Source organism: Theobroma cacao, chromosome 6 (assembly GCF_053813885.1).
Source record: "Theobroma cacao isolate CCN51 chromosome 6, ASM5381388v1, whole genome shotgun sequence".
NCBI lineage: Eukaryota > Viridiplantae > Streptophyta > Magnoliopsida > Malvales > Malvaceae > Theobroma > Theobroma cacao.
The window spans coordinates 23,408,281-23,436,083 of NC_142644.1; the positions used below are offsets into that span (position 1 = coordinate 23,408,281).

The 27,803-nt window shown below is 35.0% G+C and overlaps 5 protein-coding genes across 12 annotated transcripts; 3 read left to right on the top strand and 2 right to left on the bottom strand.

Annotated features, from left to right (window-relative positions):
* Nucleotides 1–1,754: 1,754 nt before the first annotated feature.
* On the top strand, nucleotides 1,755–3,413 carry DELTA-TIP (delta tonoplast integral protein). Its single transcript, XM_007024177.3, has 3 exons — nucleotides 1,755–2,034; nucleotides 2,302–2,552; nucleotides 2,880–3,413. Exons 1-3 carry the CDS (start codon nucleotides 1,908–1,910, stop codon nucleotides 3,246–3,248), a joined length of 747 nt encoding a protein of 248 aa, XP_007024239.1. The 5' UTR covers nucleotides 1,755–1,907; the 3' UTR covers nucleotides 3,249–3,413.
* A 453-nt stretch (nucleotides 3,414–3,866) lies between these two features.
* Nucleotides 3,867–5,604, bottom strand: PNSB3 (NDH-dependent cyclic electron flow 1). Of its 3 annotated transcripts, XR_016026946.1 has the most exons (7): nucleotides 5,335–5,603; nucleotides 5,120–5,230; nucleotides 4,970–5,026; nucleotides 4,491–4,553; nucleotides 4,335–4,406; nucleotides 4,134–4,196; nucleotides 3,867–4,032 (listed from the first exon to the last, which is right to left on the bottom strand). XR_016026946.1 is itself a non-coding variant. In XM_018123358.2 (6 exons), exons 1-6 carry the CDS (start codon nucleotides 5,545–5,547, stop codon nucleotides 3,955–3,957), a joined length of 585 nt encoding a protein of 194 aa, XP_017978847.1. In that variant the 5' UTR covers nucleotides 5,548–5,600; the 3' UTR covers nucleotides 3,867–3,954. The 3 variants fall into 3 exon arrangements, 2 of the variants coding, with proteins under 2 accessions (XP_017978847.1, XP_088663207.1); XM_018123358.2 differs by lacking the exon at nucleotides 4,335–4,406 and having other exon boundaries at nucleotides 5,335–5,600; XM_088807081.1 differs by lacking the exons at nucleotides 4,335–4,406; nucleotides 5,120–5,230 and having other exon boundaries at nucleotides 5,335–5,604.
* Nucleotides 5,605–7,052: 1,448 nt separating this feature from the next.
* Nucleotides 7,053–12,696, top strand: TRZ4 (tRNAse Z4). Its single transcript, XM_018123878.2, has 12 exons — nucleotides 7,053–7,483; nucleotides 8,031–8,120; nucleotides 8,962–9,006; nucleotides 9,102–9,156; nucleotides 9,303–9,346; nucleotides 9,430–9,822; nucleotides 9,940–10,208; nucleotides 10,299–10,446; nucleotides 10,546–10,596; nucleotides 10,851–11,254; nucleotides 11,349–12,012; nucleotides 12,351–12,696. The coding sequence occupies exons 1-12, from the start codon at nucleotides 7,091–7,093 to the stop codon at nucleotides 12,666–12,668; spliced, it is 2,874 nt and encodes a 957-aa protein (XP_017979367.1). The 5' UTR covers nucleotides 7,053–7,090; the 3' UTR covers nucleotides 12,669–12,696.
* A 2,284-nt stretch (nucleotides 12,697–14,980) lies between these two features.
* On the top strand, nucleotides 14,981–18,950 carry LOC18595983 (putative methylesterase 12, chloroplastic). The gene is made up of 5 exons (XM_018123376.2): nucleotides 14,981–15,685; nucleotides 16,444–16,683; nucleotides 16,790–16,933; nucleotides 17,491–17,625; nucleotides 18,442–18,950. The coding sequence occupies exons 1-5, from the start codon at nucleotides 15,443–15,445 to the stop codon at nucleotides 18,712–18,714; spliced, it is 1,035 nt and encodes a 344-aa protein (XP_017978865.1). The 5' UTR covers nucleotides 14,981–15,442; the 3' UTR covers nucleotides 18,715–18,950.
* A 237-nt stretch (nucleotides 18,951–19,187) lies between these two features.
* Nucleotides 19,188–27,582, bottom strand: UPF3 (Smg-4/UPF3 family protein). Of its 6 annotated transcripts, none has more exons than XR_001928522.2 (14): nucleotides 27,283–27,581; nucleotides 26,528–26,634; nucleotides 26,227–26,322; nucleotides 26,005–26,103; nucleotides 25,825–25,904; nucleotides 24,801–24,896; nucleotides 23,092–23,215; nucleotides 21,906–22,006; nucleotides 21,221–21,731; nucleotides 21,042–21,101; nucleotides 20,806–20,924; nucleotides 20,666–20,720; nucleotides 19,950–20,049; nucleotides 19,188–19,675 (listed from the first exon to the last, which is right to left on the bottom strand). XR_001928522.2 is itself a non-coding variant. In XM_018123375.2 (14 exons), the coding sequence occupies exons 1-13, from the start codon at nucleotides 27,420–27,422 to the stop codon at nucleotides 20,682–20,684; spliced, it is 1,464 nt and encodes a 487-aa protein (XP_017978864.1). In that variant the 5' UTR covers nucleotides 27,423–27,581; the 3' UTR covers nucleotides 19,188–19,675; nucleotides 20,666–20,681. The 6 variants fall into 6 exon arrangements, 4 of the variants coding, with proteins under 4 accessions (XP_017978864.1, XP_088663282.1, XP_017978862.1 ...); XR_016027018.1 differs by having other exon boundaries at nucleotides 19,904–20,049; XM_018123375.2 differs by lacking the exon at nucleotides 19,950–20,049 and having other exon boundaries at nucleotides 21,221–21,382; nucleotides 21,491–21,731.
* Nucleotides 27,583–27,803: the final 221 nt, after the last annotated feature.

Below are 27,803 nucleotides of genomic sequence, written 5' to 3' on the forward strand. Positions count from 1 at the left end.
ATGACTGAATAATTTAGAACCCTTTTATGCTTTTGTTGATGACATGCTTACCCCTTTTTGTTTGTGTGTGTTTTCATTTGAACAGCCTCAAATCCTTTTATATAGTCATGATCACTTTTTATTTGGTTATGAAATTTCAACACTACACTTTAACCCCAAATGATAACGCCATGACAATTGATATTTCTTTGTTTTACGAAATTTAAATATTACCCTTAAACCTCAATGCCTCATGTGTCATTCATTATTTTATTTATATATTCTTCGTTTTATAACTAAATATTAATCTTAAATATGTGACATTAGACAATTTTGATTTGATCGTCTCAGTGCTGAAGAAAGTTTCCTAGATAAGAATTATTAATTTTTTGAAAGTGTAAGTGTAGGTTGAGAATTTGATTGACTTAATACCTTTCTTAGTGTAATTAATTATTTAGGGGGCCTAAACCATTGAATTTTTATGTTTAACCTTTATTAACTTTCAAATTCTATTACCATTAACGAAATAATAATGGGGATTTGGGTTTATATTTGATGTAATATCAACATATAATATTTATACACTATTACTTAATTAACTACAGAGTGCCACCTTATATAAATATATAAAAATAAAAGTTAAATAAATATTGTTAAAATTGTAAATATTTATTTTTTACAATTCTCAATTTTTAAATTTATTTATTAACAATATGATCATATTTGGTTTGTATGAAATCTATACACTAAGAATGTATCAACTATAAATAAACCCTTAACTTATTTAGTATTTGACACTATTAATTAACTTTTGTTTGCTTAAATGGTCTAAACTAAAAACTACAATGATCAATATGTTTATATGTTTGAGTTAACGTCAAAATAATAACATTTGTTAGCTAATTTTAGAATTTTATTATTGCCAAACCTATAAGGATCCAAATAGTTGATTCAACAAAATGAAGATTATAAAATTGTAATTAAATATGATGATGTATATTCTTACTCAATAACTATTAATTAACTTTATTTGCAAATACAAGTAATTTCAATTGAATTATATCCAACGGTCCAAATTAATGAGATCTCGTTACAATTCTCTAATGATTAATAAAAAAGAAATACAAAGTGGATAATCAAATCTCACCATTTGATGAGATAAACAAATCAATTAAGCTCAATAATAAACAGATAATATTAATTTAAAATGAAATTAAAACCCCTATCTCCTTTTGCATATATAGTAAATCTACAAGCAGGGCCAAAAGTTGCTTAAGATTCCTCCCTGTATGTATAATACATGTATCTTAATTCAGCCGTTCTATTCTTCATAATTCAAATGAAAAATAAGTTAAAAGCCAAATATTTACCGACTCTGGCTGTGTATCTCATCTTAATATAGTACCGATTAAGACTCGACCACTCATTTTTGACATCGCACCGACCCCGACCCTCATTCCTTGAACGTGGTCGGTGCACTGTGTGGCCCAAACCAAGTCACCTCCTATCGTCCCCTTTTTCTTTATGGTTGTTTTCTTCACGTATGACCCCATGGGATCCACTCTCAGACAAACACAAAAGAGAGAGGATGGTCACAACTCACATGGAAGAATCATTGATGAGCTTCCCGACATTTCTAATAAAGCACGTTAATGACAGCTAGGACGGTAACTGACTGGATATATATGTTTCTCCAGTACTTTCCATGATTTTATCCCTTTCATGGAAAATTTTTCACATATATAATAATAATAAAACATTATGAAACTCATGAACCTGTTTAATGTATAAGACCTTGTATTATTATACTCCTATTTCTCTATGTTTTCTCTTTAGTATATATATCTGACCACAAAAGGTTTCTGTACTCTATCTGGATTATTCTCTCTATCCTTATCTTCTTCACCAACCTCCCTCTTCTTCCAAAGATGGCTAGAATCGCCTTCGGTCGCTTCGATGATTCCTTCAGTTTAGGCTCTCTCAAGGCCTATCTCGCTGAGTTTATCTCAACCTTGCTCTTTGTTTTTGCTGGCGTTGGCTCTGCCATAGCTTATAGTTAGTTCCCTTCCCACTCACTCCAAATATTCAAAAATGGCTGCAGAGTTGTGAATGCAACTTTGAACATTATAGTAACTTATAATCCCGCTATTCGGATAGACTTTTAAACATCACAATATCACAGTTTATTTGCTATGAAAAAAGTAGAAGCATGTGTAAATTATATTAAACGTTTGCATGCAAAGGGTAATGATAATGTTACATTAATTGGTCTAGTTGTTCTTTGTGGTATAACCTTTTTTTCTTTTTTTTCTTTCTGTGCAGACAAGTTGACATCAGATGCTGCCCTTGATCCGGATGGGCTAATAGCAGTTGCTATTTGCCATGGTTTTGCTCTCTTTGTTGCTGTTGCCGTCGGTGCCAACATCTCCGGTGGCCATGTCAACCCAGCAGTCACCTTCGGATTGGCTCTTAGTGGCCAGATCACCATCCTCACGGGCATCTTTTACTGGATTGCACAACTTCTTGGATCCATCGTTGCTTGCTTCCTACTCAAGGCTGTCACTGGAGGCTTGGTAAAGCTTAAATTGCATATACACAAGTAGTTTCATTGACTTCTCCCCATCTAGTTAAATATAAATTACTAGTATAACAAGCTCAAAAATTTATGTACCTAGCTAAGGGCATTTGTTTCTCTTAAGAAATAGTTAATTCCATCCAATGTTTGTAGTCTAGTACTTGGTAAAAAATTGTTTTTCTAATTCTAAATATCGTCATTATGGGGCACTTGTTAGCATTTGCCTTGTTTAATTGGATAATTAATCTGTTTGGTCACCAAAATTTTTGTTTGAGTCATAGTCTAGGAAACTTGAAGAAGTAGCTTTTGTTTACTTCTTTTGCAGGCAATTCCCATCCACAGCGTTGCCGCTGGAGTTGGAGCCATTCAAGGAGTAGTGATGGAGATCATCACCACATTTGCTTTGGTTTACACTGTCTATGCAACGGCGGCTGACCCCAAGAAGGGTTCACTTGGCACCATCGCACCCATTGCCATCGGTTTCATCGTTGGAGCCAACATCTTGGCTGCTGGCCCATTCTCTGGTGGATCCATGAACCCAGCCCGCTCCTTCGGGCCAGCTGTCGCCAGCGGCGACTTCCACGACAACTGGATCTACTGGGTTGGCCCTCTAATTGGTGGTGGCCTGGCTGGACTTATCTACGGAAATGTGTTCATGCAGTCTGAACATGCACCATTGTCTAATGACTTCTGAGCTGGCATAGCTCAGTTGCCCTGCTCTTCGAATCCATTTGGCCATGTAATAAAAGAAAGAATGGCGGTTTGGGCTCTTCTTTCTTTTTAGCATCATTTTTCTTTTTCTTTTTGGTTGTTGTTGTCAACGTTGCTTTGTGGAAATGGATGAGGTTGGTGATGTGCAGCCACTCTTTTTTTTTTTTTCTTGAACAATTTTGTCGTCTGCTTTACTGTGCTTATTTTTTGTTTTGGAGTATATATGGTCCTATCCTTGCAATAATTGAACCAGATAGTGGACCTCAATGGAGTGTCATCCCTATTCCATAAAGGAAAGGAGAACAGCATCGCCTAACACAAGGGGACTATCCTATCTAGACGAATGAAGGAATCGACCTTTTCTGTTAAGATTCATATTAAGGGATGACCAGCTGGGACAGCCTCTTTGGAATGTGAAGGCTTATCTATATATATAAGTATAATACATGATGGAGTTGATGTGTTTTGTGTGTGGCACTGGCAGAAGACACCCTCTGCAATATTTAACCAGCAGCAAGCAAAGTAGTGGTACAATGCTTTTGGTTCATTCTTCATACCAATTTTCACAGTTTAGTTAACCATAATAGTACACCTTATCTCATCGTAGTAAGAAAAATTTTATTGATGGCAGGCGGCATTTGAAAGAATTTTTGTACAATAACTGTAGGCAAAAAGGTCTTCTAAGTACGTTAAGGCTCCTCTGAAGGGGCTATTGTTTCGTAAGTCCATTCATGCGCTTTCCACTCGGGCAGTTGTTGAATCACCAGCTGCGTCGGATAAGGAAACGAGATTTCACTTTATGATCATTCTCATTTCATCAGAAAGATTAATTTGCTAATATAGAAAGGCCTTGTGAAAGAGTACAAACCAGTCCCCTTGAATCTGGTTTACCCACTGTTGTTTGGCAAGCCAGTCTCCAGTTTTTCGGTTTCTGCAAATAACCCATGAGCATGAATATTAGCTATTCCTCACAATTCAGCACATATAGTACAATTACAGAGCAATGAGCATATCTTTGAAATCCTCATATTATCTTCGTCACTTGAGTTTGTATAGGTTAATTACTTACAAGTGGAAAGAAGAAACCAAAAAGAGCATTTGGTCATGAGAAATTTTACACCACATGGTCATGAGGAATCGACTGAGGCATTAGAATCACAACGTGATCAACCCAAATGAAATGAACAATGATGAAGAATTCATGCAATCATAAGCTATGATATACCCTCTTCAGCTTTTCCTTCTCTTTGTCTGTACGAGGAGTGAGTAGCTCCTTCCCTTCCACAACCTAACAGTAAAAACGAAATACAATTGAAAATTGAAATACATAACTGAATATAACAAGGAATAACTTCTAATTACTAACCCAATCTAACACATATTATTTCTCCTTTGATCTTCTAAGTGAAAAGAGAATTCTTTTACTTATAATTGCAACTATTCCCATTGAGCAAAAACAACCAAGACGCCTGGCACACTATTGGCAGGTGATATAGGATAGAACTCCTACACTGTCAGTGTTGAATACTTGAATCTTATTAAACTGATATTGCATTGAGGTGTTACTTAATCCTTTTGACAATATTATTTTTGCTTATCCATCTACCTAACTACATACTGCATAAGAAAACAGAGTCTAGAAATGACAAATCACATAATAATCTTGACAGCAAAAAGATGAGCTCCAAAAGTGGTATAATTCACCTCCACCATACAAGTCCCACAGGTCCCTCCTCCTGCACAGTTTAACAGAGGTCTAGCCTGAAAATTAACAGCAAATATAAACTCACTTTGCAACAGTGCCATATATAAAAGTCAACATACATGAAAACATATTGCAATTCATGAACTTACATATGGTCCATACAACTCAATGTTATTATCCAGCATTATATCCCTAAGTTTCTGCCCACCACAAGCACTACGGAAATGAACATCCGGGGTACCATCTGGGAGCAAAACAGACTAAAAACCGCAAGATGCAAAATCTCTCTTTAAATACCAAATTCATGTTGAGTATATGTAACATATTGGTCATTAGAGCGTTAAGCATACCATATTTAACTTACATGAACAAATGCAAAATCAACTGCAGGTGGTTCCTCAGGCTCCCTGGCCAGGGATTCGCTCTCGAGGACGGTGCTAACAGCTCTGATTCTTCCTCTAGAGATGCTGAGATGCCTGGAGAGTCCAAGGGCCTTGTGCGAGCTGCTGGTGAAGTTGAACTTATAGGGTACTGAGAGGGTAGCTAAGCCATGAGTGTTAAGCTGGAGAGTACCCATTTCAGATATTTTATTCAAGATAATAAAAAGGTCTCTAAGTAATTAGATGTAGCAATGAATTTTATATGTTTTTTTGCATGGCTTTTGTGGTGCTTCTTTTTTATCTTATCTAAGATTTAAATTGGGCCAAACGTTGATCATGGGCCTTGTTTTGGGCTCAACTGAAGACTGTCAATTTGCATAAATGGGCCACGTTTACAAATCGCAAATGGGTTTAAGATCTCACCCAAACGGATATTATCGCTAGAGGGAGGGGTCGAACCTTCGACCTTATGGTTAACAGCCATACGCGCTAACCGACTGAGTCACTGCAGCTGGTTGGTTTTAAATTTTGCAAAAGATTAAACTAATATGTACTTTTAATTAAATTTTTTTCCAAATTAAAACATAATGCTTACATAAATCTTAAACTAATTAAAAAATTTAAATAAGCTTTTATTTTTTTATTTGCATTTGATCAAACCTTTGTATTTTTAATACTAATTGTCATTAATTAAAATGTCACTTATCATTTTATATCCAAATGTTATTGACATGATGTTGATGTAAAAAGTAAAAAATATTACATAATCATATTATCATAACAAATTGACATATCACAACATCATCAATTATGATATATCAATATATTATATTATCATTAATTATAATATATTAACATGTTGCATCGGCGTCATGTAATATAGAATAATAAATGATATTTTGACTAAATCAATTACTAATTATAAAAATTTATTTGACTCAAAATAAATATAATAAAAATATAAAAACTTATTTAAATTTTCTTAAATAGTTTAGAAACTTTTGTAGATATTATGTCTTAAATTAACTAGTAGTAGTAATATTACATAATATCTTAAAAAAATCCTTAAACTATTCAAGAAAATTCAAATAAGCATTTATATTTTTATTGAGTTCAATTAAGCTATTGTATTTTTATTTTGATTAAATTATGTAATTAGTCTGTGTACTCTATAAAAAGAATAAATTTAATCCCTGTACAATAATTTATGTAAATTAAATCCTTATACTTTGAGTATTTGTTAGTTACCATCTCTACTTTTTAATATCATTAAATTTAATACAAAAACATGATAACATGATATGTTCACATGATATGATGGATATTGTTTTATTATATTTTTTACCTTCTACGTCAATGTTACGACAATGTCTTATGAACATAAAACAATAATGAAAACTTTGATCAATAAAAATTAATCAGACTTATTTGATTTAAATAAATATATAAAAATTTATTTAAAAATTTTTAAATAATTTAAAGAATTTAAAGAATTTTTTAACATTATAACTAGTAATATTTTGTATGCCACCAACCGTTTTCTAGCAATATTTTCCACCTTGTCCAAAACAAAGAAAAATGAATGAGCCAATTGGGATTTGCCAAAGGCCAAGCAGACTGCAAAGACAGTTATTTCTCTCCTCCGCAACACCCGAGCCAACCCAAAAAGGCCTCGAGCCTAAAACCCTTACAAAAACCTCCCAATTTGTTAAAAAAGACAACCAAAAAAAAAAAAGAAAAATGCCATGTATTTCTCCAAACTTGCGCCTCCTCTTCTTTCCTGTAAAACCGGCTCTCTCTCTCCCTCTCTTCATCTCTAAACCCAATCCAAAACCCTTCTCTCTCTTCACCCTCCTCGCTTCCTCCTCTCCCTCAAAACGACCACGTTCCGTTCCCTATCGTGATTCTCTCAACCTTGCCAGAAGGAGAAGCAGCACTTTCAACGAGCGGAAAGGCAGAGGCAGAGAAGTGGCAATGGAGGAAACAGTTGAGGAGTCAGGAGGCTCTTCTTCTTCGTCTTTTGGGTTTAATAAAAGAAGGGCAGAAGGGAAAGATAAGAGTGATAGGCCTAACAAGAATCCTCAGTTAAAAGAACGCAAGCTTAATCCCACTAATACTATTGCATATGTTCAGGTAATTTCCTCTTCATTTTTGTCTGCGGTTTGGGTTTTTTATGGGAATTGAGTGGTTTTCTGAAATGTGTTTCTTTTGTTTTTGAGACCAAACTTCGAAGTTGTGAATGTTGAGTAAATCAACTCTTGAAATTTTAGTCACATTTGTTTAGGGATAGTTTTGAACAATCATTCTGAAAAATTAAAAATAAAAAATGAGAAAGTTTTGGATAACAAAATGCATTATTTGACTTTTATATAAACCAATTATGTTAGAATTAATGTTAAATTTAAGTCATTGGTTAGGTTTTAATCATTTATGATTTTGCTTTTCACTGCTTTTAAAAAAAATTAAGTTCGATTAACATGATGTTCGTACTGGAATAGCAGAATAGTGATACTTCACACAGTATGGTGTTTCCGTGGTGGTGTCTTTTGTCTTGTGTTCCTACTGGGATTTATTATTATTATGATTTCTTTTTGTGAAAGTTCAACATTTTACTTGACAGTGTTGGGCAGTTTTAATTTATTTTGATTGCTAATGTCAGATATCTTTTAATTTATGGCAGATTTTGGGGACTGGGATGGATACACAGGACACATCACCTTCAGTCTTGCTTTTCTTTGACAAGCAAAGATTTATTTTTAATGCTGGGGAGGTAAGCGTGGTGGCCTATGTTAAAAATGTTGCTACACTTTTAGGGATTCTAAAGAGTAGAAACTAGTCCATACTTATTTCTCATGCGTAGCTTCAGTACTAGGATTTATTTGCATCATCCAGCATGCTGCTAAAGCATACTCATGGCCGATGTTTCCTCATTATGTATAACAAATATTCTAACTCTGCTTAATATATATATAGTTTTTGACTGCAGTAGAGTAGTAATGTGATTGGTGAGATAAATATTAATCAAGGAAATGACCTAGTATAATTCCAGGTGTTATTTATTAGAGTTGCTTCTTTATTAGTTCACTCAAAAAAGTTACAGAAAATGTATTCTGAGCAATTACTGGAATGTAGCAAGTATGGTTCATCTCAGAGCTATGATCCTTCTTCGTTAATTTAGCAAATACCTAATAGTGACCTATAAATATTTCATTCAATGAAGTGAATGCTTAAGCTGTTGTCTGGTCTTGCCCAATTGTTAAAAAATCGCATGACTGAAACATGTATTGTGACCAGAGCGGCAGTGCTTCAATTCATTGGATGCTCAACTGAGAGGTGTGGTCAATGTACAGTGGCCTATCATATAGTAGAACATAGAATGGATACCTGGCCTTTGTTTGTATAAATATAGGAACTTTTTATTTTTTTTGCTGGAGAAACAGACATATAATTGCTGAGCTTTCTGTTTTCAGGAGCCTAACTTACCTTGTCTGTTTTGGAGTTAAACTTTATAGAGTATTAGTGGTGACCAAATATGTTAAGATACAATTCCTCTAGAAAACTTATGAGCTCCTATCAATATTGTTATCAATTATTAACTGTTGTTATGGCAGGGACTGCAACGATTTTGCACAGAGCATAAAATTAAGTTGTCAAAGGTATAGAATACACTTTTGTTTTCTAGGTGATATATATGTGCCAATTTATTCACTTTCACTCTATAAAGATTGTCTGATATTGTGGATATTTCCAGATAGATCACATATTTCTCTCTCGTGTCTGCTCAGAGACTGCGGGTGGACTTCCAGGTTTATCTTGAATCTCAATTTGAAACATTTGTAGAAAGTCGATATACCATTATTTTTAAGCTTTAGTTTTCTGTTAATTTTAGGACTGGACATGCAAAGATGATGGTAGAGCCTGTCAATTGCTGAGTTTTAACTTTTTGTCACAGGTTTGCTGCTGACTTTGGCTGGCATGGGAGAAGAAGGGTATACTGTGAGTACTCAGCTCATCTAATTTCAATTTTCCTTGACATTGTTGTGCCCATTGCTTAATTACTAGCCTATGTTGCTGTGAAGGTCAAAATTTGGGGCCCCTCAGATCTCAATTTTTTAGTTGGTGCGATGAAATCTTTTATTCCACATGCTGCTATGGTTCACACACAGAGCTTTGGACCGGCTTCCACTTCGGATGATGCTGCTGATATGCCTACTCCAAGTAAAGTTGCAGATCCTATTGTTCTTGTTGAAGATGAGGTTGTCAAAATATCAGCAATTCTCCTACAACCACATTGCTCGGGACAGTCCCAAATAAAGCCCGGTGAAATGTCTGTGATATATGTATGTGAATTGCCTGAGCTTATGGGGAAATTTGACCCAAAAAAGGCTGCGGCTCTGGGCCTAAAAGCTGGGCCAAAGTATGGGGAGCTGCAACATGGTAAATCTGTGAAGTCAGACAGCCTAGATATCATGGTGGGTGATCTGCAAAGTAGGAAAATATTCATGGCCCCTCTATGCATTGGGTGCATCAGTTATTTGTCCGGTCACTATACTTTTCAACCCATAATATTTTTACCTTAATATGTGTAGGTTCATCCAAGTGATGTAATGGATCCTCCTGTTCCTGGTCCCATTGTCTTCCTGGTTGACTGTCCAACAGAATCTCATGTACAGGAATTGTTGTCCATAGAATGCCTCAATGGATATTATACAGATGTATCAGGTCACCTGACACAAGGTACTAAACCAGTGAACTGTGTCATTCATTTAAGTCCTGCTTCTGTTGTAAGCAGTCCCAACTACCAGAAATGGATGAAGAAATTCGGTTCAGCACAACATATTATGGCTGGACATGAAACGTAAGCCACTTTGCTTCCTGCATGAAAGTGATAATTGCGCCACTTGCCTATTGAATTGATGATTTCTCTTACATGTCATTCGGTTTGCAGGAAGAATCTGGAGGTTCCAATTCTAAAATCAAGTGCAAGAATTGCAGCACGACTTAATTACTTATGCCCACAGTTCTTTCCAGCTCCAGGTTTCTGGTCTCTTCAGCACCTTAATTACAAAGAATCAGATGCTATTGCTTCAAGAGAGGTTTGTTTACATCCTAGAAGTGACATTTTCGGACCATCAGGTTGATGATTGTGCCTTGAAAGTTTTGGAGGCAACTGAGTATTCATTTCCTTTTACCAGGGTCGCGCTTCAAAGATCTGTGAAAGCATTTCTGCTGAAAATCTCTTAAAGGTATTTTTCTTTTGTGTTGGCACAGGGGGGGGGGGGGGGTTTAGATGCCAGTGCTTTTTTCTTTTTCTTCCATGAATATAGTGAAAATAATTGAGTGGTTAGAGGGTTTCTATAAAAAAAAAGTCAAATATTGCTGTTTAGAAGCTTTTGTGGAGATCACAGATTGTTTATCTATATTCAGCTCTGGACTTTAAGAAAATTTTAATACTGCAACAGTTTCCTGGTTAACAGTTTTTCATACTTATTTTGGACAGTTCACATTGCGTCCTTATGCTCAGCTGGGGCTGGACAGATCTCATATTCCAACTTTGATAGGTCAATCTGAAGTAATTGATGAACTGCATTCAGAAATTCCAGAGATTGCAGATGCTGCACAACAGGTCAGACAGTTATGGCGTGGGCTTAAAGGAAGTAGAGAGGAGTTAACTCCTTTGAATGATAATAGAGTTATAGTTGAAGAGCCATGGTTGGCTGAAAATACTCTGCCTAATTGTCTGGAAAACATAAGGAGAGATGACCTGGAAATTGTGCTTCTTGGGACAGGTTCATCCCAGCCTTCTAAGTATCGTAATGTTAGCTCTGTCTATATCAATCTTTTCTCCAAAGGAAGTTTGCTCTTGGACTGTGGAGAAGGAACCCTGGGACAACTGAAAAGAAGGTAACATGTCACAAATTTTTAGTTAGATATTGTGCTATCATGGTTTTTCCCTTGTCTTTTTAATTCATGATGGTTGGTCTATTGGGGGAAACAGATATGGTGTAGATGGTGCAGATACTGCTATTAGAAATCTCAAATGCGTTTGGATCTCTCATATTCATGCTGATCACCACACCGGTTTGGCGAGAGTGCTTGCTCTGAGACGTGATTTATTGAAGGGAGTGCCACATGAACCATTGCTGGTTATAGGGCCACGACAGCTTAAGCGATATTTAGATGCATATCAAAGACTTGAAGATCTTGATATGCAGTTCCTTGACTGTAGGAGCACCACAGAAGCTTCATGGGATACTTTTGAGAGCGATAAAGAATCCAATAATGATGGATCATCTCCAGGAAGTCCAAGACATTCAAATGTCAACAATGAAAGCATGCAAGATATTAATGGAACTTTGTTTGCTAGAGGAAGCCGCATGCAGAGCTATTGGAGGCGACCAGGCAGTCCAGTTGACCATTCTGCAGCTTATCCATTCCTGAAGAACTTGAAGAAAGTGCTAGGAGAAGCAGGATTAGAGGCTTTAGTTAGTTTTCCTGTCGTGCACTGTCCCCAGGCATTTGGCATTGTTTTGAAAGCTGCAGAGCGTGTCAACAGCGTTGGAAAAGTGATCCCAGGGTGGAAGATTGTGTACTCAGGTGACACTAGGCCCTGTCCAGAACTGGTAGATGCATCTCGTGGTGCAACAGTTCTCATACATGAGGCAAGTTACTGATTTCGATATTTAAGTTATGTTTAATTGATTTTCATCCTAAGCTAATAACTTTGCGGTCAATTGTCTTAAATAGCATTGTTCAAGATTGTATATTTTCAAGATCGATTTATAGAGGGTTTTTTGTTGTAGGATTAAGATATTTGATAGGTGGCATTTAAATGTATTCATACTTTCCATGTCTATCAAGTATGTCATCTCACTGTTTAGGGTTCTTGAGTGGTTTGTTCAGCTTTGAATTTACTTTGAAATTGATGACCTCTTTATAGTTGCATTGGCATCACCAGGGTAATATAATTTTGACCAGCCTACTGTTGATCGTACTGCAGGCAACTTTTGAGGATGGATTGGTTGAGGAGGCCGTCGCGAGAAACCACAGCACAACCAAGGAAGCCATTGAAGTGGGAAACTCTGCTGGTGCTTATCGCATTGTCCTAACCCATTTCAGCCAAAGATACCCGAAAATTCCTGTATTTGATGAGACACACATGCACAAGACATGCATTGCTTTTGACATGATGAGCATTAACATAGCAGATTTGCCTGTGCTCCCCAAAGTTGTTCCATACCTTAAATTGCTTTTCAGAAACGAGATGGCAGTTGATGAGTCAGATGATGTTATAGATACTGTGGGTGTAGCTTCCTAACAACTAATGAATTAATTGTTTTTGGCAATTCGCATATTTCTCTCCTGATTAAGAGCTTTCATTTTCCATATTAGTTTTTGGATGTTTTAAACTTGTCTGTAAGAGTTTGTTACATTGGCGGCAGAGAGGAGCTGCCTTGGCTACCCAAACGGCCTTTGGGTTTGAAAGTTGAAACCTCTCAGCATCTCAAACGTCTTTGACTGTTCATACAAAATGGAAAACAAGCTCTGTGGGGGTAAATTTTGTCTCATCATTGGTCTACCGATTGGTTGGTACTGAAAGAAGAAAGCGTGGAGGGAGAATATTACATGATCAAACTGATAATAATCCAACACCGAAAATCTGATCTTATTCCCTCAATATATATATATATATATAATTAACTCAAAGTTAGAGGAAAAGAATGGCACATGATTGATTAGAGAATCACAGCTTTATTGGATTAATCATGAACTGTCTTTTGTCTCATATTTTTGGGATTTCTTTCACAAACTAATAATTAATTTAATGCAGCCATTACTAATTAGTTTGGTCAAACATCAACAAATTAGGCTCCAGGCTCTACCAAGGTATAGAGTACTGAGATGTGGCCCTAACATGGACAAATTGGACTCGTAAATTATCTTCACCCGGACCAATATTAATATGGCCCCCACCCCCAAGATGTCATCACAGGACAGTTATCTGTTCATTCCAATATTTAATTTGGTTGTTGAACCTCATTTGCCAGTAACCAAATTGAGGAAATGGTCACAAATCCTAACCTGAAAAAGGGGAAACCTATGGTCACTTCACTCTTAGCTGCATGGAGGAGGGGCTCCTGTTTCACAGTCAATACAAGAAAACATTCTCCATTGAGCTTGAATTGAAACAAATGAAATCCATATAAGGGATCCTTTCTGAAACACTAGTTGCTGACTCTAGAGATCTTAGGCTCAGCAATTTGGTTGCTCATGGAACCCAGCTAGCTTGGCGGGTAGGAGAGGGAAATTACAAGCAATCTAATAAAAGAATACTGCCACATAGCTATAGAATTGCTTGGCATCAACGGTGTTGTCGAAGAAGGGAATGACAATATGCTTAGTACCGGAAGTTAGGTTAACAAGTTTCTCTGGACAGTCCAAAAATCTTACTTCAAACTAAGGTAACAAACTCCATCAATAATGAACACTACTTAACATCTTGTTCCAGCAAGGGGCGAATGCCAGCTGATAGCTAAGGAAATGACCATAATGTGCACAAACCAATGATATTTTAGTAATGATGATAGTACTATTATTTCCCCCCTTACTCTTAAATTGGAGTTTTTTAAGTATAAAAAAATGAGATAATAAGTAGCAGCATGAATCTTCGTTTTTCAAGAAAAATTATAATTTAGTTTAAAAAATAAAATTATATCCGATTGCATTAATAAAAAATTGACGTGCATGCATCCATATATCAATTTCTTTAGCCCTAAACTCCGAAGAATAATATTCAAAAGGAAACATGAATGATGCTTCATGCGTGGATTTTAAATATCAATTAAAATAGACAGCTACAACTCAAAATCAGCCTTTCTTTGGTTTAAAGGGATGGATGGGAGAGCCCTCCTTATCATGGTATTGCCTCCATTGGTTTAGTGATGGAAAAGAAACAAATCGGTGATTGTGATGCTTCTCCTCCTTAAAATCACCACACCACATAATCTCTCACATGGGATAGCCAAGGGAAGGGAGATTGAGGTGGACGACTTTTCAAGGCTGACAAATGTTGAATCACCCTCCTCCTCTGCCAATTGTTTTAAGTCCTTCGTACTACATGAGTACTAGTGATCTACTTACCATCTCAATCTCATTGTACTAGATTCATGACATTCAAACAATCTTAAAATCGTTAAAAATAAGAATAAACAAATCAACTCATCGGGACACTAAAACTATGTTAATATTTTATTTTTATATTGCATCGTAGGTAAAATAGAGATAAAATCTAATATGTAACAAATAAGAATTTCGTACAATAAATAGGTTTGGAGGAAGAGATGAAAGGGTTCATTGTGTTGGTAATGAATAGGGAAAAGTAGAGCAAATATTCTCCAAACATGGACTTAATTAAGAGTAAAGATGCTTAGCATTAAACCACATCCACATCTCATATCTCCCTTAAGACTTAACCAATTTCTTTTTAACATGGTAGAACCGAACAGGTGTATCTGAAAGACGTGTCCCTCCTACTTTTCACGCACCGAACTCGTCATATCTTGGCGTTAACAGCAGTTAGCGGTAAAACTGGGTGACCCCAAATCCAACGGCATACAAACAAAAAAGAAGAAGAAAGAAAAGTCTACAATTTTCTACAGAGAGAGAGAGAGAGCAAAGCATTGAAAGAAGAGTCTCCATAAACAATAAATAGCACTTAAATTCAGTTGGCTCTTGGAGTTAAGGAGCTGTTTCACACATTTGTTTAATGTTTTTTTGTGCATTTATAGCCTACTTCTCCCTGCGCTTTCTTCTTCTCTTTACCTACTCTTTTCTCTCTCTTCTTATCTCATTTTTCAACTAATCCTTATGTATTAGCAAAAAAATAAAAAAATCCCAAAGCTGAAAGGGAAAATATATATATATATATATACATATACATATTTTTCTATCCTCTATGCGACTTTCTATCTATTAAAAACCTCTCCTTTCCTGCACAATCTCTGGACTTTCTTTCGCTTTTCTGTCAGAAATGCTCCTTAAGCTTTCTGGGTTGTGTTCAGAAAACTAACTTGTTTTGAGTTCTTTTAAATAATGGGTAATAGCTTCATTTGCAGGAAAAAGAAAGATACCAAAGATAATGGATCCAGAAGCAAGAGAGTGGGCAGGTCTCAAAGGAAAATGCTTGCTGAAGAAGAGTTTTTGCACAGGCAAGCTTTGTCTATGGCTCTTCATCAGCACCAATTGTCTCAGAGATTTGATGGATCCATGTCTAGGAGAATTGGCACCACCAGCTCTAGAAGACACTCTGATCCATTAGCTAATAATGAAAAAAAGGTGGGCATTTTTTTTTGTATTAAATACCAATATAAAATTACTTACCTTAGCTTTCCTGACCGTCTTTTCATGTGTAATCATTGTGTTAATTACTGTTTTAGTTGATTGGATCTATGATGAAAAAGTGGGGTTTTGATGATTGATTGTGAAACAGGAGCAAAAGTTAGGAAAAAGTTATTAATCATGTTGGAAAACAGCATTAGTCAATGGTCAAGCTGGTAAAATAAGGGACAAGATGTGTTTCTTTTTCTTTTCATTGGAAAATTTAAAAGGAGAGCCTGGCAAAGCAATAGCTGAGTCTCTTTGCTTTTAGCAATTTGCAATTTTATAGTATCAACTGAGATTTTAAGTCTCTAATAAAATTTAGTTGAGAAGATAAAGAGGTCTTCTCTGTTTTATTTTATTTTATTTTTGATGAAAAGATAAACGGGGGATCTTATGATATGCACTTTTTGTATCAATGTAAAGCTTTATAAGCCCACAGGAATCACCTTTCTTTCAGATGTGTTACGAACGGCAATTTTAAAAGCCAACTTTATTCTATTTTGATGTGATGATAAAGGATCTGGAACATGGTCCATGCTGGTGAAAAGATCAGTAATTAACTTCTTGGAGACAATTTCTGTTGAGCTAACGTGAAAATAGAAATACTGAGGTGTAAAAACAGTGAAATAGACATAATTGTATTGGTATAACATTTTTCTAAATTATAACTCCTTTCTGTAAACTTGTCTAATACTATTTTCACGTACTTGTAGGTACTGGAATCTCTTGAAAATGTCAAGTTTAAAAGAATTATTCTGATACACGGAGAAGGCTTTGGAGCTTGGTGTTGGTATAAAACCATTGCTCAGTTGGAGGAAGTGGGGCTTCAGCCTACTGCATTGGATCTCACAGGATCTGGTATTGATCTGACAGATACAAACACTGTCACTACATTGGCAGAATATTCAAAACCATTGATTCAATATCTAGAGAACCTTCCTGAAGATGAGAAGGTAAGAGGGTACATTTGATATTACTATGAGTTTTATTCATCTAAAAAAGCCTGGGCATATGTTAAGTTTTTTTTTTTTTTTTTTTGCATTTATGAATTACACGCAGGTTATTTTGGTGGGTCACAGTAGCGGAGGTGCATGCCTTTCTTATGCATTGGAGCATTTCCCAGAAAAGATCTCCAAAGCAATTTTCCTTTGTGCTACAATGGTGTCTAATGGTCAGAGACCTTTTGATGTGTTTGCTGAAGAGGTATTTTATCAATGCCTGGCTGCCAATTTTTGTACATCAAGTAATTACAGATTTATCCAGAATGCATTTTCTTCTGTGCCAAATAAATAAATAAATATAACGTCGCATACTAGAATAAATTGTATCTGCTCTTTTATAGCCCTACTTCTTGGATGAATGATAATAGATTGATACCTCTTGCTGTTCACAGACATCCAATTTAATTTGCCAGATGTATGATAATACGTGCTACCTTTTCCCCTTTATGTTTTATAAATGTTTTTATCTGGAGACACTGGACTTTATTTAGTTAAGAAGTAAATAAAAAGTTTGGACCTGCAAAAAAAATTTAGTTCCAGCATGAATCAATTTCTCCTGTCAGCTAGACCTGAAAAGAACAATCATCCTGCCGTGGTATTTTTGTCATGGACTGATATTGACCAAACATGTCAAAGAACCAATTCTATTCCAACCTTGGTAGTTATTATTACTGAATCTTTTTAGTGAAGGTTCTACCACAGTTTTCATTGCTCTTACTTATTTGGTTACATGGGCTCATCGAAAAAATTTTGTTGCAGCTTGGTTCTGCTGAACGTTTCATGCAGGAGTCACAGTTTTTGATTCATGGAAACGGCAAAGATAAGCCTCCTACAGGGTTCATGTTTGAGAACCAGCTAATGAAAGGGTTATATTTCAATCAATCGCCAACAAAGGTATGCTATAGCCTTACTGGCCAAGAGTGTCAAACTAGCAAGCCTTGAAATTTCCGATTATCATTTTTCCCCATTGCAGAATCTTCATTTTTGCATAATAATCTATCAAAGCTCTTTTTCAGGCTATATGTTTAGGATTCATTGTTCTGTTATTCTTTTCTTGCAACAGAATATTGACCACTGTCTATCAACGAATCCAAGTTGTATGAAAATGGGAGCGCTAGAGAATTATTTCTTTGAAGCTCTAAATTTGTATGGTGTCAAAACACCTTATGCAGTTAGGCTAGTCATTTCATTAGTCTATACATTACACATTTGCATAATGTGTTGTGACTAGTTATGCTTTTAGCTAGGTGTTCCATCCTTTTCTCTTATGAAGTATACATCTACATGGCCATTTTGGGGCCAATCTATGTTGTTGTATACGTGACTTGTTCTCTTCTTTGGTTTGGTCTGCATTATGGTTATGAAAACTCGTGATGCAATAGTTTGTGGACAATATAAAATAAAAAACAAAGTTGCATCATTAGACAAGTGAATGTTGTATTCTGCAAGAAGACGTTATGATGTAGGTTAGAGACTCAAGATAAACTAATTGATGACATGTTGGGTTTAACGGGGAATGAAATGTTGCATTGAACATGTTAATACCATTCGAGTCTAAATGCTGTGTGCATACATGGTGTACTGTTAAATACCGTATGAAAATTGTGGACTGATCACTATTTATGAAAGTGAGAAGCCTGAGAAGTAGTTGATTCATTGTAGCCAATTTACAGAATCATATTATTAAACATGGTATTGGGTTCCTCCCAGGATGTTGCTTTGGCCATGGTTTCCATGAGACCCACCCCACTGGGTCCTATCATGGAGAAACTGTCATTGTCCCCGGAGAAGTATGGAACCGGGCGGCGGTTCTATATTCAGACATTGGATGATCGGGCTCTTTCACCAGATGTGCAAGAAAAGCTAGTAAGAGAAAACCCACCTGCGGGAGTTTTCAAGATTAAAGGGAGTGACCACTGCCCATTCTTCTCAAAGCCACAGTCACTTCACAAAATATTAGTAGAAATTGTTCAGATTCCTTAGCTTAATTTTCAGATAAGAAAAGAACAGAAAAGGGGACTATTCTTTAATCTTTACTTGTATTTTCTGACAGACGACAGGAGGTTGGTCATTACATAGCTGTGATAGGCCGTTCTTGTATGTAGAACACTAGGGCCACCTGTCTGTAATTTATTCTTTTTCTTGCATTAAAGGGATAGGCTGTGATTCTCTTTGTAATTTACATGTTCTTCAAGCAATGCAACAAAACTTTTGGTTAATCATGGCTATGGATGGAAAATGCATTAACATGATTTGGAAAGTGGTAGACATTTTTTTTTTTTTTTGAAAGGCAAGTGGTAGACATATGGTCTCTGTTGAATTGTTTAACTTGTTGCTTCTCATTTTCTTTGGCCCCTGCCTTGGCAGTGAAACAGATTCTTTCTTTCTTTAGCTTCCATTTTTCTTCTTGCAGTGAACATATAAACCATGAGCAGAAATTAAATTGAAAAGGCTAATAAACAATGCAAAACTTATAAAAATAATAATAAAGTAGCAAAACCATATTGAAGATAATCTAAAGTCTAAACATCATTCTTCACCAATAATATTCTACACATATAAACAATTCCAAAATATGGATTTTTTTCATTCTATGAGATTCAATCTAAAGCTTCCTTCACTACCAACATCTTAGGAATTTCTTCAATTTAAATGGAAACCTGTGGCGTACAAGACTTATTTAGCCAGATCATGAGCTACACCATTCCAGGTCGACTTGCCTTAGAATACAGCATCTGAGTATCCTCATCTGGCTCTTGATCAATGTATAGCCCAGCATTCAAACCAATTCCCCTCGGCGTCTTGTAGAGCCTTGCAAATCAACATCGTCTTATCGAATCACCCTCCAAAATAAACTCATTAAAGCCCATATCCCTCACAAAAGAAAGCTGTTCTCTGGCAGCATCATGTTCGGCGCACAAAGGCTCAAAGATTCACTTTTACACTATAAAAGATCTGTCATGAGTTAGTTAGTAACCAAAACATAAAAGAAAAGAAAAAAGAAAACCCATAGCAAAATATAGTTGATTAAAATTACTATTCTGAAAGCAAAATCTAACTGCAAAGACAAAATATATATATATGAATAAAACTCTAGCAAAGCAGAGGTGAAGAAAATTCTATTTGTGTAACTAGACTATGGCCCGTGCGTTGCACACGGGCCTCTTTCTACCTGTTTTTTTCTTTCTGTTTCTACCTCTCTTTTCTTTCTTCAATACCTTTTTTCTTTTCTTCTATGGCCTCCACGTGGCTAGAGGAGGGGCTTCCTTTTACTTATGTAATAGATATTCTTGTTGGAAGATCATATGTATTACATTACTACAAAAAGACATTATAGTAAATGAATAGAAAGGTCATCATTAAATGTGTAATGTAATAAGCTGAAATAAAATACATGAAATTAATGTGGTCTTCCAATACAAAATTTGAAATTCTGAATTCTTGCCTAATCTTCTTCCAAAAAAAGAAGTAGAATATTTGCCCAATCTAATAATATAGTCAACCTTTTCAAATGCCACATTTCTTATTTTCCATGTTTACTACTATAAATTAAATGCCATTTAAACTCTCATTCCATTAATTTGGCCTTTAGATTTATAGGAGGCAATACATTTCAAGGCAAAAATGAGACTAAAGGCAATTAAATGAATAAATTATTTTTTACATTAAAGATGTATCAAATTAATCAAACTTAGCATCAATCAAAAAACGCGTTGCATTAAATCAGGATATCCACACGTCAGAAAGCTAGGCTATCCACATAAGATTATTTACATTCTTGTCAAAGGCTTTGTCTTCTACATATCTATATTAGATTAGATTAGATTAATTACTTCCATAAGCCCAGAAAGAAAACGAAGTAACAGAAATATGGGAAGACTATGTAAGAAAATTCATCAGCTAATTTAACGGAATTAAATACAAAATTGCTTACCAACTAGGTAGATTTTCTAAGAACCTGAAGATGACTTCTGAACCCAAATTTGTTTCTACAAGCAGACAGAGAAAAAGATGTAATAACAAATAAAAGATGACAGCTCAATTCTGCAGCTGATTTAACAACAGTTTACTGACCTCATGGGCTCCAGAGCCAGTAGCACCTCTTTTGGAAGACTTGCTCTCACTTGATATGACAGACCCATCATCCTTTATATTATAGGCTGCTGAGCGCCGATCAAAATGTCTATTTGAACCTGCATAAAAGCAAATTTTTCAGGTAGCAGTGGTATCAACAAAATGGCATTCTATTAATACTGCATGAATGTGCATGTGACAACAATACTGAATCAACCAATTATAGATAAACTCACCATTTTCTGACGGAACATTACGCCCGCTTCTTCCATTAGGTATGTCGCCTTTCATTTCTCCTTGGATAACAGGAAAACCAAAGGCAGAAAGTGAGGTAAATTAGCTTTACATTAAGCAGATTCATTTCTTGCAAATTCAAACAGAACAATAACTTGATACAAGAATTCTATCCCAAAACCTTCAATGGAATTAGAAGAGGCCTGTGCAGATTGTGACATAGAGGGTGAGAAGCGCTCCTCACTAGCTTGTGAAACATCAGAACCTCGAAGAGGGGCCCATACACCACGATCAAGTCTATCCTTATTTCTTATACGTTTTTCATGCTTCTCACTCCCAGAACCTGAACCATGCAGTCCCTTTTTGATAAACTTGTCATTTGAAGCTCCTTTTTTATCACCATCAGATTTCAATGCAGGTATTTCATTATTAGAGACATGACCATGCATACCCAATCGTGTATTAGCAGGTCGAGGAGGTCTCTTGACATTGTCCAAATTCATAGTTTGAGTTTTCTGCTGAGGCTTGACTCCTGCTAAAGGTTGATTTTGGCTTGCTTCATTACTCAAAAGTATGCTCCTTATCAACCTTCCACCAGCCTCACGTCTTTGACTCTGTTTTGGAGCAGTTGAACCAGGTGAATTTGCTACAGGAGATGATGAACCCTGCTGTTCTGATGCACCCTGTGGGACCTAGGAAATTTAAAAGACATCATATTTGCATCCAGAAAATTGAAAGAACCAATTCAAAAATCAAGTCCACAAGCACATACAACACTTCTCAAGCCAGTACAATAAACCTTGAATATAGATAACAATGGACACCATGAGTGAGTAGAAAGGAGACCAAAAACAGAAAAATCTTACATGAGGAGCTTCTTGATCTTTTGGTTTTAGGAGCAGGATCTTTTTCTTCCCAGAATCAGCAGTTAAAGTAATTCCAGTTACAGGACCATCAATGCCGTAGACTGCAATGAAACTAATTAGGCAAAAAATATGGGGGGAAATACAATAAAGAAGAAAAGTTAAAAACCAAATAAACTGCAACCTAAGGTATTTAATATATCACCAACTTTCAGTCAACAGAAAGAATATAATCCAACCCGAAGGAGAATAATTGTATCAATTTACATATAAATAGACACGCATGCAAACAAAAGTAAGTTCACACAGAACATGTGGGTCTTGCACTCATTCCAGTATAATAAATAATTACAAGAAATCAAAAGGTCAGTGTGATTTAACACCTTCATGTCAGCAATTTTAACACACTGCTAAAAATATAGATGAGTTCTAGAGACAAATAAGGGTAGAATAAAGTATGACACTGGTTGAAACTAAAGCTCCATCATGGACTTCAGTTAAACAAAATTTCAGTGTTATATTTGCAGCAGCATTGCCTCATTAGTTTTGCTATATCAATGCTCCATAGGCCAGCTACATCTGTACAATGATGTATAATCTCTCTGAATTCCAAGTAGCATAGGGATAATCCTCATATCCTTGCTATTGGGACCATCTTGAGTGATAAATACTTAATTTCTTGTATTTCATACCATTTATCATACTCATGATGATATATTTTTCTTCATGATCAATCAAAAGGCACAAGAAAAATCTTTGAAACAGAAGTGTGATCACTGCTAAATCAAATGCATAATAACAGGTGGCCACTGGCTTTAATGATAGGTAAAGTGTAAAACAGTCCTTTTCTGAAACATTTATGATTAGCTTTTCAGTAAAACATATTCATTAAAAACATGCTAAGCTTTCTGGTTAATCCTTTTATGAAATATCCATTGTCACAACATGAAATATTTTTACAGACGATTTTGAACACTCAGAAACTCATATTAATTTAATCCAGCAATTCACTATAGAACTGCATGAAGCTTGTTAATTGCAACCAAAGAAAAAACTTATTTTTCTCTAGAACTGAATATTGTCTATGTTCAGAAACAAACAGTCATAATGATGATGCTAGCATGTTTGATACAAATTCTGCTAGCCATGTGGTCATAAAACCCTGCAAATACTGTATTTAAACCCTCACCAGTTCCATTCTCTCTTTTTTCTTTCCCAACAGAAGGCACTGGCTGATCCTCTTGCTTGGATGCTACAAAAAATTTGGACTTGTCCTTGTGATGTGTACCTTTTACACTGTCTTTTAGAATATACTGCCAATCAATCAAGTTTACTTCAATGAAAAATAACAACCATTCACCTTAAAAAATTGCACATGCACACAGAGTATCACATAATCATTGGAAAAAAATCATTTAAAATTGCCCATATCAGACAGAGGGAGAGATGCAATAAAAACAACAACTGAGAATATGAAAACTTCATGCAAAATTTGCTCCGATGATTTGTTACTAAAGTTATCTTCTTTATAAGTTAGGCAGCTTCTGACAAAGTACTGCAAAACCAAACAATACATTGCAATCACATTAATAGCAGTTTTGCAAAAGAGGGAGGGATCTAAAGATTTACTTATTAAAAACCACTTGGAAGAGAAGGAAAGCCAACAGAAGATTGAGAACATTAAAGTAACAGAAGCTAATAGACAGGTGTCACTTCAATATTTAGATAATTTCTCAAGCCGTTGGTTCCAAAACAAATGAAAACTATCAATATTTCAGCTTTCATTATGCAGAGCTAAGGGCTATCTAACAGACAAAGCTACATGGTGTGTAAAACAAATTGTCCTGGCAACCAAGTGCCAGAAACTTCAGATTAACAAGATAAAAGAAACTTTAACAAAAGGGAAGAAGTTTCATCTTTATAGGAAAATTTGTCCTTTAATCAGTGTCACAAAGTTCAGGGCTGCTTGACCCTCACTCTACCTTAAGTTTGTTGGTGCAAGCAAAGCCCTTCTTCTCTCTATAAGCTTTCAGCAATATCATTATACTTTTACATTTCTTAATATCTCTTACAAATTTCTTCCTTCTTAAGAGGAGGCATGACAAAGAGCAAAATCATTTAGCTCAAAATAAGGACACTTCAGTCTCTTTGATCAAGATAAAATTATTTATAGTTAGCCAATGTGAATGGTAAGCTTCACTCTCTTTTACTGGTTTTAGATCTGGTCTGCTTAGGTGTTGAACATCTTTTGAGCAAATGACAAACAAGGGAAAGATGTTGCCTAACTAAACTTTCCTTTTTCCTCTGGGTTCAACAGTCCGTTAGCCTAGAGGATACAATTCATTCTACAAAGCCATCCCTTTCATCAGTCATCGCAGCATTTATGATAGTGCAGAGATTCAGGTCCCTAATATATAGCTCATTCTCTAAACAGCGTCACTGATATGGGCTTTCTACACCTGCTTGTTTACATTCTCACCTTAGAGCCTGAGGTCTGGAGATTAGACCAATCTACCTAAAAGAGTATCCTATGGATGCATGCACCCTCTCTACACTTATTTTCCAGAGAAATCTCAAGATGCTCCAAATTTCAGAAACTAGCTTATCGTCACATCTTATTCCACTGCAAGTGCCTCCTTACGGTGCTTGCTGATCTTTGTACATGAGGGGAAAAAGAATAACTATCAACTACAAACAGAGTCACAATTATAAAGCAGATGATCCAGATAAAGTAGAAGCTATGCTCTTGTACAAATAAAAGGCCACTCATTCACCGGTAGGGTGACTTAACAAGCACAGTCCACAATGCTAAACGTTTATATCCAAGCAGCAAACTCCCATATGCTCAAATAAATTATCCAACAATATAATAAATAAGAAAACTATTGACTTAGACACCTTTTTCTTCTCAGAGCCACGCTTGCTACTTGATCCAGACTTGCCTGTAGATGCAGCACCAGCTTTTCTGCCAATCTTTCTTCTAGTAACTGGCCCCTGTCACCAAAAACAAACTAAAAAGTGGACACACAAGGACTATGCATCACTTTCATTTTCTATTTTCTATTTTTGTTTTCATTTTTTTGAAAATAGCAACAGAAAGCATGCTTAGTAACATGTTTTCATTTTTTATTTTTTGAAAACAAAAACAAAATTTCCAAAATCATTAGAAACAACAATTTCTTACTACCATTGTTTTCAGATACAATATTTCCATTTCTGACACAATTCATAGCAGGTGAATAGTGTATGTAAAAAATAATATTAATGTATATTTTTATAGTACAAATTATAAGTTAAAGTAAATAATTAATAAATTTAAAATAATATTAAATCTAATATAAAATATTCATAAATTAAAAATATTTAATTAAATTTTAAATACTTAAAAATCAACAAGTTGTTATATTAGAATCTTAAAAGTTTGAAAAATATATAATATAAAAAATATAAATTAAATAAAATATAATTTATTAATATCATATAATCAATATATTTATATTGTTTGGCATTTTAAATATTATAATACTAATATTTAAACTTATTAATATCATATAGTCAATATACCATGGCATCACTTAACATGTTAGACTGCAGCATCAATATACATTGGCATCACTTAACATGTTAGACTGCAGCATGCCTGGGTGATGTGTCTTGGACATTTTCAGGTCAAACTGGATTCTGACAATTCATGTGGAAATTTAACAAGAAGGAAACCATGCAAATACCTTAATCCTGTCCCTTATATGCCCATCATTATCTTATGAAATTGGTTCATAAGAAGTAGTGCAAGCTCAATGAGCTAAAAATAACATGTTATGTTAAGTGAAAAGTTGAAAGCACACAATGTCTTCAGCTTAAATATACAAGAGAAACGGAACCCAGATGATATAACCTAGCATCCTTTCCCAAGGTAATATACCTGAGTTCCACTCTCAGCAGCTCGTTTCTGACGCACAAATTCCATTAATGGTGTAACGACAGGGGTTTCTTTTGGAGCACCTAAGAAAGAATCAAGTGGTATCAAAGAAATCACACTCATATAAGGGTGACAAACCTCATATCCAGAATTCACAATTTTATTCCTTCTATCATTACTAACCAGATAGCTCCACTTCTTTTCTTTCCAACTGAATCTCAGCACTAGGAAGATTGTCAACAGGTTTTGCAATCAGTTTGAGGAATTCCAGATAATCAGGATCTAATTTACAAAGAAAATAAAGACATAGTATGAGATAACAGGCCATATAGTCACCTCAATGTTAGCACAAAAGCTTCCATATAATAACAATAAAATTCTTTTAAAAAAAAAAAAAAGAAGCACCTTTGAAAATGGTCCCTTCACGACCATCCTTTTTAGTGCCAGGCTTTGGGACACGCTGTGAAGGAGCATATTCAACAATGGCCTTAAATTGAGTACCTGTAAAAAGTGGCATCAAAACGATATTTTAGAATACAAGGAGCAACGGGTATATCTAACTCAAAGAATAAGAAATTAACATAATGCAAACAGAAGTTGTATTTTAGATATCTACTAAGCATCACATAAGCTGTCCACTAAACAAGAGAAACATGTCAGCAGTTCATAAACATCATAAAGAATCAGAGATTTAACCATGACATACCCTTCTCATTAACAAATACATGCCCATCAAAGAACTCAGCGAACTCAAAAACATCTTCAGGTCTCTTGAAGTTTATATAGGCTCGAGAGTACCTCTGATGCTTATGGCTGCAAAAAGTGTTTTAGAATAAGAAAAAAATTCCTGAGGGATCAAAGACAAGGTAAAAAACCAAAATAAGGCCAGTGTTCAAAAGATATCCTCAATCAAAATTTTCAAGATTTTTTCATTTCCACAAGTTTTAAAGCAACTATTCACACGCTATGTTAAGAAATCAATCATGTCTCAGTTAAATCCCATGTTCTTCCTAATGTCTTCTAATGTGATTAGCGTTTTGCAGGATTGTATAATATAATAATTTCTTTCCATTGCTTACCCAAAAAAAAAAAAAATTTCTTTCCGTTTCATGCATTTATTCCTCAGCAAAGAAACGGAATATCATTAAACAAAAAAAAAAAAAACCCACATTCCTAAAGAAATAAAAACACAAACAAATAACCTTGACTCTCAAACTAGTTTCAAAGTTTACTTTCAATTATTTCAACCACTTTTTCCAACTGCTAAAGAAAAAAAATTTACTATATTAATGAAACAACATAACTATATCTTATCAAATATCAATCTCTAAAGGCCTAAACAAAAGTCAACAGTGTAATCACAAACTTGCTCCATATGATTGCTGAGCAACTAAATTAGAAATAATTCTAAAACGAATAAAACAAATGAAAATTGGGGGAACAAAAAATCGAAACCGTAACCTGGACTTGCCGAGACGGAAGGAGAACCAATTGTAACGATCAGAGAAACGATCGTCGATTTGAGAGAAAAGAAATGATTGGGTGACTGACGGTGGCAGATGCCTTATCACCACCTTCGTTCTTCGCAACGGTTCCTTCATCTATCGATTTCTCTTCCTCAATTCCTCTTTCAATTCCTTTTTCTTTTTGGATTCAATTTGTAACAACTTCCTAGTCTAAAACACACAAACTTCGTAAGAGCTTTTTTTTTCTCTCTTTTTGCGGGGGATTTTTTTTTAACTTAGTAAATTAAATGTTATAATTTTTTTAATAGTTTATAAAATTATTTAAAGTCATGAGTCAGCTGGAGTTTTTTTTCTTTTTCTTGACTTAAAACCTTTTATAAAAAATATTAATTTTTAAAATTAAACTAAATTTATTTGTTAAATTTATATTTATAAATTTTTTATGAATAAATTGTTTAGTAAAATAATTTATATAAATTTTAATTTTAATTAAAATTATCATAAAAAATCTAATAA